Source organism: Eubalaena glacialis, chromosome 18 (assembly GCF_028564815.1).
Source record: "Eubalaena glacialis isolate mEubGla1 chromosome 18, mEubGla1.1.hap2.+ XY, whole genome shotgun sequence".
NCBI classification, from domain to species: domain Eukaryota; kingdom Metazoa; phylum Chordata; class Mammalia; order Artiodactyla; family Balaenidae; genus Eubalaena; species Eubalaena glacialis.
The window spans coordinates 12,300,677-12,319,220 of NC_083733.1; the positions used below are offsets into that span (position 1 = coordinate 12,300,677).

An 18,544-nucleotide genomic window follows, 5' to 3' on the forward strand; every position below is an offset into this window, starting at 1 on the left:
TCCTGCTGCGGACGAGTGCGGGGCGCGTGGCTTCTCGGCAGCATCCCACGAAGCCCAAGGGGGCAGGCACGCACGTTGTCTCTGCTGCAGGGGCCTGGAGTCTCCGAATGGGCCCCACCCGGGCCCCTGGAGGATATTGAGGAGGGGGCCTAAGGGAAGTAGGCTTCACTTCCAACCCCTCTAAAGCCTTTTCTCCTCTGGCAGCCGAATTACATTAACTTTTGTTTTTTTTTTAATTTAATTTATTTATTTTTGGCTGTGTTGGGTTGTTTCTGCCCGCGGGCTTTCTCTAGTTGTGGCGAGCGGAGGCTACTCTTCGTTGCGGTGCATGGGCTTCACATTGCGGTGGTCTCTCCTGTTGTGGAGGACCGGCTCTAGGTGCATGGGCTTCAGTAGTTGTGGCACACAGGTTCAGTAGTTGTGGCTCACGGGCTCAAGAGCGCAGGCTCAGTAGTTGTGGCGCATGGGCCTAGTCGCTCCACGGCATGTGGGATCTTCCCGGACCAGGGCTCGAACCCGTGTCCCCCGCATTGGCGGGCGAATTCTTAACCACTGTGCCACCAGGGAAGCCCAACATGCTTAGATCTTGGTTTGCTTAAATAGGGCACCACAGTATTAGAGCCTCATCAATCTAATGGCCTCCTTGTTTAATTAATTTAACACAACGCAATTTTTCTCATTGTAGAAAAGTTAGTTGTCTGCTATATGCATTGGGGTTCAGTGGAGCCTTTTTTTGTGTGTGTGACATGTCTGGCTTTGTCCATCACCATATGATCTTATTTTCTACTAGGAAGCTTTTCATACATTTGAGTCCAAATGAGGTCACTGAGCGAGCATCCATAGAGTCAAGAGTGAGAGAGTTTCGAGGGAAGTATTCTAGGCCTCTTTTAGGTCTGATCTGCTTCATGGTTTCTTATTCATGGTTTTACGTGTCCATTACAGTTCTACTACCTGATAAGGAGCTCAAGGCAAATCAATCAGGAAATTCAGGTGTTCTTTTTTGTAATATTAATCTCAGTTAACATTAATTATGCTCAACTTTGTACCAATTGCTTTTTTTTTTTAATTGCTTTTTGTAATTATTTAAGCCTCGCAGTAACTCCAGTGGATTACATACTACTGTCTCTATTATCAGATGACACAGAAAGGTTAAGTAATCTAGGCAATATCGCACAGTCACTTTGTAGCAAAACCAGGATGAGACTCCAGAAATGGTAACTCCAAAGCACTCACTCTGAGAAGCGGAACACTTGACTGGTGAGAAACCACTAGACTCTTGTCACTTCCCCCCTCTGCATCATAAAACGCTGTAGAAGAAATTAAAGGGTTGCTTTCCTGATGGCATCAGTGGAGGTTTACTAGAGGGAGGTAAACTATCTGCTATGACGGAAAGACAAGTAAAACGTCTGAAAAAGAGGACGGAAAAGAAAAACCTTCTCCCCGGAAAGATAAACTTTGTATGGTGAGAGTCTGTCCAAAGCAAGCTGAGGTCTGCAGCCTCAGCTATTTTACATGCTATTTCCAAATGAAAATTGGAGTAACAAGGGTACTTCCTTCTCATATGCTTTCATTTTGAGTAGTTAGGTTCAGATTCATTAGAAACATGTCAAATATATAACATTAGAAGAAGAAAAAAAAGCAGCTTGAAAAAAAAAAAGAAAAAAAAAGCAGCTTGAAGAAATAGGGTATCTTCTGGGGTTGTGAGATTTGGGACTTCTTTGGTCTTTCATTAAAGACGAAAAGAAGGCAGAGGGGTAGTAGGAGAAGATGATACATAGGGTTCCGAACTGAGAAACCTCAGTGTGAACGTGAATGGGCTATATCTGAATGCCTGTTGAAGCACCGGTGCAGGGTTGTAGCATCTTGCATTCGTTCTCCTTTCTGCCCTTCTGATGGTTGTGGGTTTTGATCAGGGCCTCAGCACCAGCTCACACCATGTGGACCGCGGATGAGATTGCGCGGCTGTGTTATGAGCACTATGGGAGCAGGCTGCCCAAGCAAGGGAAGCCTGAGCCCAACCGCGAGTGGACGTTGCTCGCAGCCGTGGTGAAGATACAACCTACAGCTGACCAGGCCTGCGACCGCCCTGACAGACCGGTGCAAGGTGAGACCTTTTTTCCCTAGAACGCTGTCTCTCCCTGTAGGAGATGGTAGAACTACACAGGGCTAGGCAGGGACGATGGCGGTTGGGTGTAAACCGCGATGTTGGGCATGTTCCGCTGCTCCCCGCCAGGGGGCGGGGTACCTCTGGTGGCGGGAGATGGCCGTGCTGGAACCGCAGTCCACAGTTGAGTCAGCCTTTGGGGGACTCAGTGTGCAGACTTATTAAACCTATAGACCATTCAGATTCTGAGAGCTCACTTAATGATTTGTTTTTTTCCCCTCAGTGACAAAGGAAGTTGTCTCAATGGGAACAGGAACCAAATGCATAGGCCAGTCCAAAATGAGGAAGAGCGGTAAGCCCCGGTGGGGTCTGAACAGGGCCTGTTAGGGAGTTTTGGAAACCGGTGTGCATGTCATCTGTTCCTCTCCTCGGCAGAGCAAAGGAGCCGTATCGCTAGGTGGCTGACCTTTCACTTCCCACTGACTGTCGCTCCAGTTGAAAGGACAGAACTCATTTAAAGAATGGAAGTAAGCTGTGGAAGCAAAGGCCACCAGGAACATCTTTCCGAGTGGCTTGAAAGTTGGCCAGTATTTTCATGCTCAAACCAAAAGTTCCCTGGGCTTAGCTATTCTATATTAGATCTGAAGCCCCACAAAGCAATCTTTAATTAAATGGAGATTTTGGCACCAGAAAGAATATGGAAATCCCTTAGAGGTCTGGCATCTTCACCTTCTGGTTGCCCGTTAACAGATTCCTTCTCCAGTTTGCTCTCCTCATTCTCCTAGCCTTTCCTCCTGGATATGATGCCGCTGTTCCAGGACCACTGTTGATAGAATTCGATGGAATTTTATCACTATGAGCACAAGTATGGCGTGAGGGTACAAAAGATCTGGGCTCCTCTCCTCCAGATAAAGATTTCCCTATAAATCAGGAGTTCTCAGCTAGGGGAGATTTTGCCCCCCAGGAGACTTTAGGCAATATGTGGAGACATTTTGGTTGTCAAAACTGGGGAGAGGGGAATATGCTAGTGGTCTGTAGTGAGTAGAGGCCAGGAATGCTGCTAAACATCCTGCAAAGCCCAGGACAGCGCCCCCCGCCCCATGCAACAAAGCATTTTCCAACCCTAAATGTCAGTAGTTGAGGAAACCCTGCTGTAAATGCTTTGCCAGTAATGATTGTAAAACTTTCAGGCAAAGCCTTCCAGGAGCTACATGGCCATTCTGGGTGCTGGGAGAAGCTGCTATGTTCTGCTTTTAGGAGCCAGGGAATCTCCAGGTTCCATATGTCTTCACAAATGTCCTGTATTTGCCACAGGAGACATCCTCAATGATAGCCATGCTGAGGTCATAGCCAGGAGGAGTTTCCAAAGGTAAAGCTACATCCCCGAAGACTCTGATTTAGCTTGGGTGGGGGCCCCAGAATATGCATTTCTAATAAGCTCCTAGGTAATACTGATTATGTAGGCCTCCGAACTGCACTTAAAATAGTGCTCGTCTAGACAGTGGTTCTCATGCTTGATGTGCATCAGAATCACCTAGAAGGTTTGTTAAAACCCAGATAGCTGGGCCCATCCCCAGAGATTCTGATTCAGCAGATCCGGGTGGAGCCTGATAAGTTGCATTTCTAATAAATTCCAGCTGATGCTGATGCTGCTGTTTCAGGAATCGCATTTTGAGAGTCACTGGGCTAGGTCATTCTCATAATTCCAAATCGCTACCAGTCCCATTGGTCTGCAGTATCTCTTTCTTTCTTAGTAATCACGCAGCCAGAGTCTTTCCCTTTACCACAGAGACTGGTTGTTCGTTCTGATAACATCCTGCACCCCATTAGGTACCTTCTCCATCAGCTCCACTTGGCAGCCAGCCTGAAAGAGGATAGCATCTTTGTCCCAGGAACTCAGAGAGAACTGTGGAAACTCAGACCAGACCTCTTGTTTGTGTTTTTCTCCAGCCATACACCCTGTAAGTATATTAAAGCCTTTGGATTCATGTTACATTGTCTGCTTCCTTATTGTTGTCTTATCCATAGTTTCTCAAAAAAACACCTTAGATGAAGTGGAGCTACAACCATTGATAGTGCCTTTTTGTGAACAGCCCAGTGTGCCTAATCACGTCTCTACCAAGGAAAAGTGGAGGGCGCTTCACTCATACTATTATTCAGTTCTCAGTTCCCAAGCAGGATTGGGAAGCTTAAAGCTGAGACCCCACAAGGTCCAAAACCAACAATAGGGCTTAGAGGTCCAAAGCCCTGAGTTCTATGGTGATTTATCCTGAAACTCATTTCATTCATTCATTAAACATAAATTTTCTACTCCTTGTCAGGCAAGTGTGACATACTGGTTATGTAGCAGTGAATAAGACTAGTCCTTTGCTTACCCTTCAGTTTTTTAGGAAATGTATACAGTCATGGTTAGTTAAGGTAAATTTTGATGAGTTGTAAGGGGATGTTCAGGTGCTATGGTTGCATTAGGCGGGAAGACCAGACCTGGCCGATTTTCTATCCTTTGTTTTTCTGTCTTGAAAATTGGGAATAATTTCTACCCTTTGTAGACAACAGTTCAGGGATGGTGGTAAAATTTCCTCACCCTAAAAACTTTGAAATAAGGATATAAGATTGTCCCCTGAATATTAAAGTTTAAAACTAACTATGCAATTACAGCAGATAGGTAATCACTCTTAAGAGACAATAACTGAAGATCATAACTCAAATCAAAAATATAGCTTATGAAAGAACAGGAAAATGACATACAGAGGAAGGCAGGACTCATCCATACTTTATTCTTAGCAGTGCCCTGATAGGTTGTTTCCTAACTCAGTGCTTCTCAAACTGTAATATACATATAAATCACCCAGGGATCTTGTTAAAATGCAGATTCAAATTCAGTAGGTCTGGGGTAGAGCCGGAGGTCTGCATTTCTAACCAACTCCCACGTGGTGCCAGTGGTATTGGCCCATGTATCACATTTTGAATAGCCAGGGCCTGGCTGATCCCAGTGGGAGGTGTAGCATTCTTGTGGAGAGAGAGAGAGAGAGATCTGGTGATCACAGCTGGCCTGACCGCCTAATCAAACTACATAAATCAGTGGTCTGCAGGCTGGTACTGCTTTGTGAGAGTGTACTGGTCCATGGCCAGATGAGAAAAATCAGGACTACTCAGTGAGTTTTTCAAAAAACTAATTTCTTTCCATTTTAAGGTTATGAGATGTTTATGTATTTTTAAAATAATGATAAATAGGATTTTTAAAGATCTTACTTGATGGAATAAAGAGTTGTCAACACTCTATTCATCTTAAAATCTTCTAGAGATTTTACTGGTCTTTGAAATCAAAATTTAGAACCACTGATCTAACTCCCAGGGTGATGGGTAATCTTTTACAGTGTGATGTCCACCCATGGTTTGTCTGCAGGGAGAAAGAACACTACCTAGAGAATGTGACTGTTTGGCTCCCTTGGCATTTATTCCTCATTACTAATTGATAAGTTGGTGCCTGGATTGGCTACTTCAGACTGGTACTTGTGAGCTGTATTAGCATGAGTCAGCCTCTTGAGTTCAGGCATCTGTCAAGATCAAATCTCTGAGCCTTCAGAGTGGGAGGTGGGCCCTGGGGAATTCTCCAAAGTCACTGTCACCTTGTGAGGTCTCTGGAAGCCTGCCAGCCAGCCTCTCTGGCAACACTCCCACTTCTGCATCTCTTGGCTTTCCCACTCTTAGGTTATAAAGACCACAGACATATTATTTACACACTTTAGAAAAGCGATACACATTAGTGTTTGAAGAAGAAGCTCCCTTCTCACAGGGGAGGTGTGCTTTTTACTGACCTCTCGTTTTCTTTGATTCCCTGTAAACACAGAGTGGGTCAGAAATCTCTAAACCAGCTTGGGGAAACACCAGTTGTGTAATTTACTGTGAGTCTTTACTGTGAGGATATGCAAGATGGGGAAATTGTGAGCATTGTTTGCCAAACTTATTTAACCATGAAATCAACCATCCACTTTTGTTTTCCAAGGCATCTTATGGAATAATGTTCCACAAAATGCACTTGAGAAACTGTGCTCATTCTAAGCCAGGGGTTCTCAACTCAGGATGATTCTGCTGCCCAGGGGACATTTGGCAGCATCTGCAGACATTTTTGATGGTCAGACTCAGGGGTGCTATTGGTATCTAGTAGGTAGAGACCAGGGAGCCTGCTAAACATCCTGTAATATATAGGGCAAGCCCCCATGGCAAAGAATTATCTGGCCCAGAATGTCAGTGTGGAGGTAGAGAAACCTTGGTCTAATCTAGTGTTTCCAAAACTTCTGTGGTAAGAATCACCTGGGATCTTTGTTAAACAATTCAGTTTTCAAGACTTCTCCCCCTGAGAGAGTCTAGCGCACTGGGTCTAGGATACGGTCTTCAGCAAGAACCTCAGAGAATTCTTGTTAGGGAAATTTGGCCAAGTGTTCTTAATTCATCTCAGGTAGCTGGGAGAATAGAATTAAGCTTCATTTAAGTCAGTGGTTCTCAAACTTGACGTTGCATCAGTATCACCTGGAGAGCTTGTTAAAACAGACTGCTGGGTACCGCCTCTAGAGTTTCTGATTCAGCAGGGCTACTGTGGGTCCCAAGAATTTGCATTTCTATCAAGTTCCCAAGGGATGCTTATGTGGCTGGTCCGGTGGCCTCACTTTGAGAACCACTGGTTTAAGTGATTTCTTCTCCTACAGGTGGGGATGCCTCCATCATTCCAATGCTTCAGTTTGAAGATCAGCCTTGCTGTCCTGTCAGTAGAGATTGGGCCAATAACCCATCAGTAGAAGCTAGTGATAACCTAGAAGCTCCTGAAGATAAAAGGAAATGTGAAGACTCAGATAGTCCTGTGACCAAAAAGATGAGGCTTGAGCCCAGGACTGCTGATGGTATGGCTCACCATCAGAGTTTTGGCAACCAGGAAAGTGGCCCTAATTCACCAGATGTCAGCAGCTCTAATCTCACTGCAGAGGAACCAGCCGCTGTCACTGGAATGGCCCCCGGTGGCGCCAAAGTGGTGGACGTTTATAGAACTGGAGCCAAGTGTGTGCCTGGAGAAGCTGGAGACTCAGGGAAGCCTGGTGCTGCCTATCACCGGGTGGGGCTGCTCCGAGTGAAGCCAGGCCGGGGGGACAGGACTTGCTCCATGTCCTGCAGTGACAAGCTGGCACGGTGGAACGTCCTCGGTTGCCAGGGGGCACTGCTGATGCACTTCCTGGAAGAGCCCATCTATCTGTCAGCTGTGGTCATTGGGAAGTGCCCGTACAGCCAGGAGGCCATGCAGAGAGCACTGATTGGGAGGTGAGAGGGCAGGGAGGGAACAGTCTTTCCAAAAAGCAGTTTGAGAATATGTCCAAAGAGCCTGGACATACATACCTACGCACAAAGAGTTAAGAATTTGTTCTAAGGAAATAATTAAGAAAGTGCTCAAATATTTAGCTTTGTGTGTACTAATTTAAAGGAAAAAAAAAAAAAGGAAACCACTGAAATGGCCAGCAATAGAAGATTGTGATTTTTGTTACAACTAATATTGATGAATATTTAACATGGAAAGATGCTCATAATGTTTAAAGAGCAATTTAGAAGGTAAAACGAGTTCATTTCGGTCTTAAAGTATATATGCCCATAGAAAAAAATGTATAGGAGGATATACACCAAGGTATTAATATGATTACCATTGAGTTGTGGTATTATGGGTGATTTTTTTCTTCTTTGTGATTATTCTATTTTCTAATTTTTCTGCAGTGTGCATATATTGCTGTTATAATGTTTAAAAACCTTCAGACATTAGTGTTAATTTTTTAAAAAGAAAAAAGACAAATGATGACCACTCAAGCGTGGTCTCCCTAAAGAAGGGCAGCCAAACCTGATTAATGCTGTAGTAACTGAGGGCAGATAAGGCCATGACCAGGGGAGGTCTGTGGGCCCTTATCAAATGTACCACTCCTAAAGCTGACTCTTGGAAGCACCCCAGGATATGACCCACTAATTCCACTCCCGGGTACATACACAAGAGAAATGAAGACATACATCCACATAAAAGTTGTACATGAATGTTCATAGCCGCATTAGTCATAATAGCCCAAAAGTGAAACAACCCAAATGTCCATCAGCTGGTGAATTGATAAACAGAAGGTGGTAGCTCCCTGCAGTGGAATGTTACTCAGCCACAAAAAGGAATGAAGGACTGATACATGTCACAACATGGATGAACCTTGAAAATCTTATGCTAAGTGAAAGGAGCCACATGTTGTATGGTTTTATGGAGTGAAATGTCCAAAATAGGCAAATCCATAGAGACAGAAAGTAGATTCATGGGTGCCAGGGGCTGGAGAAGGGGATGGTGAATGACTGCCATTAGGTGCAGGATTTCTCATTGGGGTGACGAAAATGTAGATTGCAGTGCTTGTTGCACAACTCTGTGACTATACTTAAAAAATTGAATTATAACTTTAAATGGGTGAATTTTATGGTGTATAAACTATATGCCAATAAAGATGTTAAGAAAAAAAAGGCAATCCTAGGCACTGTGCCCAAGACATTTTCTGTTTTCCATGTTTTCTTGATTCCAAGACTTTAAGTTGCTGTCTGCTCAATTCTAGACCCACTACATGTTGGCATCTACTTTGTGTGAAATATTCAAGAGAAAAAAATGAAGCTTTTATATTATAGGATAATTTTGGTTTCTGGCCTGTTTTAAGGACTCCCTAGGAAGCTGATGCTGACAGGTTAATATTTCTTCTTAAGGTTTTCAGATCTTTCACAGCCAATATGAGAAATGGAGTTCGGTGTTACTGAAGTCCCTGAGGGGTGGTGACTCAGTTTATAGCTGTCACTTCAGAGTGATGGAAGAGATCTTCCTTCAGCCATAAGGTTCATAGGATCTGGATTCTATTCTGTCACAACCTCCTATACCATCCTCCCCATAAATAAATAAATAAATAAATCCACACACCTTCTAAGGCCTTTGCCTCCCACTGAGACATGGGTGGTGACGTGGTCCACAGTCCTAGATACTCTCTTTCTCGATGAGTGAGCCTAAACTACATGCCTTTCCCCTCACTTTTAGGTGTCAGAATGTCTCAGCTTTACCCGAAGGCTTTGGAGTTCAAGAAGTGAAAATACAGCAGTCAGATTTACTATTTGAACAGAGCCGCTGTGCAGTACAGGCAAAAAAGTCTGAGAACCAAGGCCGACTTGTTCCTTGTGGGGCAGGTAAGGGATCCAGGTTCCACTTGCTCTGGAGTAACTTGTCCCTGGACATTAGAGTGGCCTGGAAGGGACTGCATCCTCCCAGCCTGGGGTAGCATTTTACCACTCAAGTGGTCAATAGCGTGGGCTTGGGAGATACCCACACTGGGTCAAGTTCACACTCTTTATGACCCTGGGCAATTTGTCCTCTCTTAGCCTCAGTTCCTTCATCTTCAGATAAGAATATCATTTATTTGTCAGGGTTGTTACGAAGAATAAATGAGAAATTCTGTTTCATGCATTTACTGTGTTCATCATATAATAAATACTCAATGATTGTTAGCTATTATGATGATGATGGTGGTGGTGATGATGATGAATCATGAACCACTTACACTGTTGTATTCTGGAGGCCAGGCATCAGAGAGGCAGCCACTGTCTCTGGCATCATATCCAGCTCTCATGAGTCTTCAGTGGTAGGGAAATATTTTTTTTAAAATACCTCTGACATTTACAGAAAATTGAACAGTTTTAACGCCAGAATCTTATCTTCATAGCCATCAGCTGGAGTGCAGTTCCTGAGCAGCCACTGGATGTCACCGCCAATGGCTTTCCGCAGGGAACAACAAAGAAAGGAATCGGACGCCTTCAAGCCAGGTACAGCATATTGGGGCAGAAGGAGATGTTGGCAGTGCATTCACACCTCACCACCCTCTAATTCCAGAACATTTTCTTTTTCTTTTTTTTTTTTTTTTGGCTGCGTTGGGTCTTCGTTGCTGCGCACAGGCTTTCTCTAGTTGCGGCGAGCGGAGGCTACTCTTCGTTGTGTGCAGGCTTCTCGTGGTGGCTTCTCTTGTTGCGGAGCATGGGTTCTAGGTGCGCGGGCTTCAGTAGGTGCAGCAGACGGGCTCAGTAGTGGGAGCAGGTGGGCCCTAGAAGGCGTGGGCTTCAGTAGTTGCAGCGCGCGGGCTCTAGGGCACGCGGGCTTCAGTAGTTTTAGCATGCGGGCTCAGTAGTTGTGGCTTGCGGGCTTAGTTGCTCCGCGGCATGTGGGATCTTCACAGACCAGGAATCGAACCCGTGTCTCCTGCATTGGCAGATGGATTCTTAACCACTGCACCACCAGGGAAGTCCTCCAGAACATTTTCATCAACACGATAAGAAACCCCGCACCTATTAGCAGTCACTCCCCATCCTCTTCTCCAGCCCTTCGCATCCACAGATCTACTTTCTGTCTCTATAGATTTACCTATTCTAAACTTTTCACTACATGAAATCATACAATGTGTGGTTTCTTTCACTTAGCATAGGTTTTCAAGGTTCATCCATGTTGTATCATGTATCACTCCTTCATTCCTGTTTTCCATTGTATGGATATGCCAGTTTTTTAGCCGTTCATCCTTTGATGGGCATTTGGGTTATTTCACTTTTTGGCTATTATGAATAATAATTCTGCTCTGAACATTCATATACAAGCTTTTGGGTGGACATTTGTTTTCAGCTGTCTTGGGTATACCTAGGAGTGGGATTGCTGGGTCATGGGATAACCTTATGTTTAACTTCTGAGGAACTGCCAAACTATTTTACATAACAGCTGCACCATTTTAAACTTCCATCAGCAATGTATGAGTATTTCAATTATCCTGCATCCTTTCCAACACTTGTTATTGTCTGTCTTATAACCATTTTAGTGGGTGTTAAGTTCTATTTCATTGTGGTTTTGATTTGCATTTCTCTAATAACTAATGATGCTGAGCATCTTTTCCTGTGCTTATTAGCCATTTGTATATCTTCTTTAAAGAAATATCTGTTCAGATCTTTTGCCCATTTTTTAAATTGGTTTATTTGTCTTTTCATTGTTGATTTGAGAGATTTCTTTATATATTCTGGATATGAGTCCTTTATCAGATATATATCTCAGATAATTTCTCCAGTTCTGTGGATTGTCTTTTCAGTTTTTGAAAGTGTCCTTTAAAGCACAAAAGTTTCAAATTTTAAGGAAGTCCATTTTATCTATTTTTGTATTTCGTGGTTTGTGCTTTTAGTATCATGTGTAAGAAACCATTGTCACAAAGATTTACTTTGTGTTTTCTTCTCATGGTTTTAGCTTTTATGTTTAGGACTTTGATCCATTTTGATTTAATTTTTTATAAGGTGTGAGGTAGGAATCCAACTTCATTCTTTTGCAAGTGGATGTCCTTGTCTCAGCATCATTTCTTGGAAAGACTGTTCTTTCCCCTGGAAGATTTTGAAAGGAACACTTTCTTGGGCTTTACCACTAGAGATTCTGGTTTAGTAGGTCAAGGCTGGAACCCGAGAATCATTTATGAAGCTGCACAGTGATCAGACTGGCAAGAAGGGCGCCATGAAAACAAGACTTTGTATCTTCCAACTGGCTTTTATTGAAATGTGGAGCATGTGATCTGTTGGACATGAGACTTGGGTTTCATGCTTGTGTGTTTGGAGTTTCATGCATCTGCCTTATTGGTTCTTCTTTTGTTAAATGTTCATCTTGCCCCCTCTGCTTTTCCCTCCCAGTGAGCCACAGAGGGTCTGCAATAACACGAGTGTGGGTGGGGCTATGGGGTAGCAGCCTCCCCACCAAAGGCATTTCCATCTGTCTGGATTGAGCTGCCTCTGAGTGACTGTTGTAGGACTCCCACAATTTATAGGTAGTTCTTTTCATTCTAAGTGGCTTTTCCATTTCTTTATTACGCCCTTATAAAAAGTTGTATTGTAATTAAAGTTCACAGGTGGATTTGTTTCTTTTCTTTTTGACATGCTTATTTGTCTCCCTCAATGGAAACAATAATAACTTACATCTTTTTAGACTTAAAAAAAAAAAAGTTTTTTTCTTCACAGACACTAAGCAGGGTTCAAATGGCCTATACAGCAGACCCAGCCTGCCTTTTGGTGGCCTAAGCTGTTGAATTGAGTAGTATTTACAAAATTGTTAGGGGTAGAGATTTTTTAACCAGTTTTTTCTCAAGAGCCTCCCTGCTTCAGGCCATTGTCTGCATCTCTCCGGGGACCAGCAGTTAACCACAGGCCGCGATGTGTGAGCAGAGCAGGTCACAAGGGACAGGGACCACACTTCCTGCTGAGCTCTGCCTTTGCTGTAAGTGACAGGCTAGCAGCAACCCATACTGGCCCCACCCACCTGCCTGTGGCTTCAGTTTGCTGCTTTGCTCAAGTCTAAATGCTCTTCACTGTGAACCTACACCATCTTTTACCTTAAAAACTTTCCTTACGACTGCTTTCTGGCTCAAAATTACCATCTTTTCTCCAGATTCCTAAAGTGCTGTTTTCCAGTTTGTCCCAATATGTCAGTGTTTTATGTGTGATTGGGAGTGCCCCGTGTTCTCACCCTGGCTCTGTCTCCAGTTGTCAGGTGACTTTGGACAAGTCCGGTAGCTCTCTGGGCCTCAGTGTGTTCATATCTGTAAAACAAGGATATTGGAGTAGATGATCTGAGGTCTCTGACATGTTGTGGATGTCTCTCCATTTAGAAGGCAGACTCCATACAGGAGGAAGTTCATGGTGGAAAGAGCAGAAGCTTTGCAGTTCAAGAGACTGATGTTTAATTCCTGGCTCCCTTTCCCCCCAGGTGTGTGAACTTGGGCAAATTACTTTACCTCTCTGGTCCTCGACTTCCCCAACAATAAAGCAAGGGTAACTCATAGTATCTGTCACACGGGAATGTTGTGAAAATTGAATGAGAGAGAGTGCCTCTAACGTGGTACAGGGCTTGCAGTAGACATCTTGTTAAGATAGATTTCTTCTTCAGTCATCAAATGAAGCTGCACATTATGTTTGAAAGGGTCAAAGTTACTTTAATTCTAAAGACCAACAGCTGCTGGGGAGAGTGGGTTTTTCTCACTTCTCATTCCTGAGTGCTATCCTGGAACCACCTTTTTTAGAATGATCTGGAGTATGAACTCAAGACTGGGATGTTAGAAACATTTAAAATACTAGTGCGACACTCAAAGGTAATATTTTATTTTAAGTCTTTGTGTTTATTGCAAACAATGAGATAATAACAGGAATCAGATAAAGGACCCTCATTTTCAAGAAGCTTAATTTTACCTTTTGCCCTAAAGTGGCAAATCCTTTTAAATTCTTTTTGCCCTGAAGAGGCATATTCTCTTCCCTTCCCAGATGAGCTACCAGAGCATCCTGGAGAGATCATTACATGGCTTATTGGATTATAAAAGAGAAGGGTAAGAGATTAAAAAAAACAAAACAAAGAAAACTAAGCGTGTCTAAGTATGTTAGAATAAAGATAGGGCTAGGTTGAAATGTGAATGTGTAATCTTTAAAAAATTATGTATGTATAGCTTTCCTAGCTTTTTGATACACCAACCAGTAGTGTTAACCAGCTCACCAGGAAGACTAATATCTAAGAATGTAATCCTCGCTGTTCAAAGGAACTAGGGCTCATTGGAGCGTAGCAGCTAGCAGCCACCAAGATTATTTTGCTCCACAGATGACATCAGTGGTTATTATTGGGTGGGCCTCTTTGACAGAGGAATTACTATTATGGTCACTCTGTTCTGCTGTTGAACAAGTCTTGAGAAAGGCCTTACTTCTCTGGAGGGAGATATAACACCTTAACATTACTCATGAGGTGACTTAGACCAAAAGCATTCATAAGAGAAAGTGCCATTTGCTCCTCCAGAGGGACGAATGTTGAAAACATTTTACAGGTCTGGTCTCAAGAAGCTGTTAAGCTCTCTATCACTGATGGCTTTTCACAGTGACACTGGAGGCCTTGACATTTCGCCCAGTGTTGGTGGTAAATAGAATCCAGTTTGCCTCCTTCCAGTGAGGTTTAAGTGTTGTGTTTCTTTAATGAACCTTGAGTGGATCCCATCTCCAGACTACAGATCATGGCATGGTTGATTACTAAGGCTTGTGAATGAAATGCCTTGACATATTTCATTAATGCTCTGTAATAGTATAGCCAAATTTTCTCTCATAGTTGTACATCGGTAGCCACTGGGTTATAGCAGAAGTCTCATGGGCTCACCTATCAGTATTTCAAAGGGAAATGTGAGCATCCCGGGCAAGATATTAGTTTATTTTTTGATGTTCCTCTTTTGCTGATTCTGAGTGATGTGGGCAATGGAAACGTTGAGTCTGTAAGACTCTCTGGACTTCTTGAGCAATAAAATGTGTGGTCATGTCACCAAAAATGGTTTCAGAGTCTTAAGTCTGGAGATGAAATCTTTGATTCTAAGTAACAGTGAACATATCAACTTATCTACCTGAACACATACATACAATAAAACATAAATAATGTTTGTTTTCAACTGGGTAAAACCAATCTTGATATAGTGCTAGTTGTCTGAAAAGAAAAAAATTCTAAATCTCCCTTTTTTGAGGGTCATGGCCTCCTGGCTTTACTCTTAATATGTTTCTATTAGCTATAAACTTCATTCTCTCTCTTTTTATGCTTAGGCCTAGAAAGCATAGGGAGCTGCCAGAGAGCCTCATTTCTTTGTCCTGTATGAGATTTTCCAGGACCATCACTTCCCTGCTCCAATATATAGAATCATTTCTCTTCAAATTACCCTGGTTCTTTTACAGGAGAATAACATCAGCGTCTAAAATCCATGTTCGAAGCATGCATGTTCAATTGTTTCTTACAAGTCCTTGAGGTGTTAGGTTAATATAAGTAGTTGGTGCACCAGTGAATGAGCTAGACAAAATATTATGTAAAGCTATAAAGCTTGGCTAAAAGTAATTTCTTAATTGTCTACTCAGTCAATATGAATTAGTCAGTATTATTCACACTTAAACTACTAGATGAATAAAAGATTTAACATTACAGTTGCCTTTGGTGACCACCCTTTGGATATATTGTCACTAATATTGAACAGTCAGATTATTTTCTTCTTGAGTAATAATTTTCAGTTCTAATGCAGTCATATAAACACTTGCACAGTATTTTAGTTCTATAATTTAAGTTCATTTTCAGTTAAAGGGGATTGATATTTCAATCTGACAGTTCTTACTTAGTGGCAGCTTTAGCTACAACTCCTTATTAGCTCTACCAGGCCACTTTATTAATTGAGTGGGAAAAAAATATGAGTACTTTGAGCTACAGGGATTTCATTTATCTAACATCTTTCTAGTCTACCTGCAATGACCCAATACATAGTATGTATAAAAGGCTCTCATATACAATACAAGCTCCCTGTCAGAGAAACTCATTTTATTTTCTACTCTTTATAGAAAAAGAAACTGTAGTAATTTTATTGAAATCTACATGTTTTAAGTGAACACATATCAAATGTAGAATATCTGTATGTATCTGTATTATATAGAATATCCATATTTTTATATATATATATATATATATATGTATATATCTGTTTCTGGGCATTCTGTTCTGTTCCATTGGTTTGTTTGTTTTTCCCTGCACCAAAACCATACTGTTAATAACTGTAGTTTTATAATAAGATGATATCTGTTAGGGAAAGTCCCCTTGCCTTGTCTTTCAAGAGTGTCTTGGTTTTTCTTAGACTTTTAAATTTAAAGTTTAATTTGGGGAGAATTGACATTTTTCATTGTTAAGTCTTCAAACCAGGAATATGGTGTATATCTTTCTATATAATGCTGGTGCCAAATTGGCAGTTGTGCCCCAAATTTAAAACAAGCAGTTTTGAATGTTCACTTATTTAGGTCTTCTTACATATATTTCAGTAAAGTTTTATGATTTTCTTCACATAAATTTTCACATCTTTTCTTAGATTTATTTCTTGAATGATGTATTAGTTATCTGTTGCTGTGTAACAAATTACACCCCACCCCCACCCCCCAAAAAAACCTAGTGGCTTAAAAAAACAATTAACATTTATTATTTCACAGTCTCCGTACGACAGGAATTTGGGAGGAGCTTAGCTGGATAATTCTGACTCAGGGGCTTATGAGGTTGCAATCCATTATGTCAGCCAGGACTACAGTCATCAAAGGCTTGACTGGGGCTGGAGGATCCAGTTTCAAAATGGCTCACTCATGTGGCTGCAAGGTCAGTCAGTGCTGGCTGTTGGCAGGAGGCCTCAGTTCCTCTCAATTTGGGTCTCTCCATAGTGCTACAAGTATTCATCTTTACAATATGATGGCCGGTTTCTCCCCAGAGCAAGCAATCCAGGAGAGCAAGGCAGAAGCCACAGAGTCTTTTGTGAGTAGCCTCAGAAGTCACACTCCAACCCAATCTCCTAATGGTTATTCAGATAACCCCTATTCAGTGTGGGACGGGATTGCATAATGGCACGAATTCCAGGAGGCAAGAATCACCATTCAGAGATTGGCTACCACAAATGCTGTTTTAAGTAATTTCCTTTCATTTCATTTTCTGGTCATTGCTACTGCAATCACCTTTTTTGTTGTTGTTTATTTCTCTCTTACAATTAATGTTTGTATCCAGCAACCTTGCTAACTCTTACTATTCTACTAATGTATCTGGGCATTCTTTCAGAATTTTTGAACATAGTCTATCTTTTGCAAATACTATTTCCTTTCCAAACCTCCACTCCTTTTATTTTTTTTCTTGACTTACTGTGCTGACCAGAACTGACAATATCACAATCATCTATGAATAATGACTTTGTTTTTTTTGCTTTTCAATCTTAATTCCTTTTATTTCTTGTCTTACTGGCCAGACCTTCTGTATAATGTTGGATAAAAGCAGTGATAGCAAGTATCCTTGTATTATTCCTGATTTTTTTTTTTTTGACCATGCCATGTGGCATGCGGGACCTTAGTTCCCCAACCAGGGATGGAACCTGTGCCCCCTGCAGTGGAAGCGCAGAGTCTTAACCACTGGACCATCAGGGAAGTCCCAAAGCTTTGTAAGCATTGTTACCCAGGGGGCCAGCTCCCTTGAAAGGAGGTAGCCAAACATAGCTAATGGGTATCCTTGGGGGCAAAAATTAGTAATTCCCTCTGTCTTTACCCCAAAATTTAGTAATTCCCTCTGTCTTTACCCCATTTCAGCCTGTCACCTTGATGATTTCACTGCTGATAACATTTCTTGAGAGTTTTGGGGTTTTTTGTTTGTTTTTTTGTTTGTTTGTTTGTTTTTTGGCTGCTTTGGGTCTTCGTTGCTGCAAATGGGCTTTCTCTAGTTGCAGTGAACGGGGGCTACTCTTTGTTGCGGTATGCGGGCTTCTCATTGCGGTGGCTTCTCTTGTTGCGGAGCACTGGCTCTAGGCACGCAGGCTTCAGTAGCTGTGGCACGCGGGCTTAGTTGCTCCGCGGCATGTGGGATCTTCCCGGACCAGGAATGGAACCCGTGTCCCCTGCATTGGCAGGCGGATTCTTAATCACTGCACCACCAGGGAAGTCCCTGATAACATTTCCTTGAGAATCATTTTTGTCCCTCAACCTAATCAGACTCTTCGGTCTGGATTTTTCTTCTTGCCAAGTGCAAGAAGGTGAAAATGGGGCTCAGGACATTCAGACCTAAAAAGATACCATGTGAAGCCCAGTATGTTTGATACGGGCCTGGTACGTAGTAAACACTTAATAAATCTTCTTGGTCTTCTTTTTCTAAACAGATCCCGAATCAGCAAAGTAGAGCTCTTTAGATCATTCCAGAAGCTGCTAAGCAGTATTTCAGAGGACAAGTGGCCAGACTCCCTCAGGTGATGCCATTGACCTATGTTTTTTCATATTTAGGAAGACTTCTGGTTTAATTCTGCTTATGGATGGCAGGAAGCTTTGGCAGGGATGGTGGTTCGGTAGGCCAGTGGGTACTTATTACTAACCACATGCTCTTCAATCCCCATGGCCCCATTTGCAGATATGTGTATGATCTGAGCTGTGGCAGATGGGTAGTTGGTAATAAGAGTCACACGAGCCTAAGGGTAGAATTGGGGCCTGGGCCATTACAGGCCCTCCTCTTGTTCCACCTCCAGATGGAGAGCATTGTGGAAATGTGAGTGCTTGGGGGGCAATATATTCTGTTGGGAATATCATTCTCTTCTCTTTTTCTTTTGCTCACATCACTGCATGTGAACGGAAGCTCGAAGACTTAAATTACTTTCCAAACAGGAACGTAGAGAACTATAAAACCACTTCTAGGGCAGGTGGGTGGGTGGAATTCAGATACTAACTACCCAGAGTTAGGCCAAATCTCACAGAGTAGGGACACAGTCCCCACAAACTGACCTCACTTCAGGACACCAGCCACATACTGAGGTGGCCCCAAAGCCACTTACACTTCTGACCAAC

General features: G+C 42.6%; 1 protein-coding gene across 4 annotated transcripts in view; it reads left to right on the plus strand.

Moving 5' to 3' along the window:
• The first annotated feature begins 1,188 nt into the window (after window positions 1-1,188).
• The window catches only part of ADAT1 (adenosine deaminase tRNA specific 1), a 36,890-nt gene continuing 19,534 nt past the window's right edge, over window positions 1,189-18,544 (plus strand). For 2 of the 4 annotated variants that reach the window (XM_061172402.1, XM_061172401.1), the window contains exons 1-8: window positions 1,189-1,257; window positions 1,914-2,104; window positions 2,388-2,456; window positions 3,419-3,473; window positions 3,935-4,065; window positions 6,811-7,414; window positions 9,183-9,328; window positions 9,862-9,961. In XM_061172402.1, coding sequence (XP_061028385.1) covers window positions 1,936-2,104; window positions 2,388-2,456; window positions 3,419-3,473; window positions 3,935-4,065; window positions 6,811-7,414; window positions 9,183-9,328; window positions 9,862-9,961 — 1,274 coding nt within the window. In that variant the 5' untranslated portion in view covers window positions 1,189-1,257; window positions 1,914-1,935. Of the gene's footprint in view, window positions 1,258-1,913; window positions 2,105-2,387; window positions 2,457-3,418; window positions 3,474-3,934; window positions 4,066-6,810; window positions 7,415-9,182; window positions 9,329-9,861; window positions 9,962-17,868; window positions 17,956-18,544 lie in introns of those variants that run through there. The other 2 variants (XM_061172400.1, XM_061172403.1) reach the window with 2 other exon arrangements.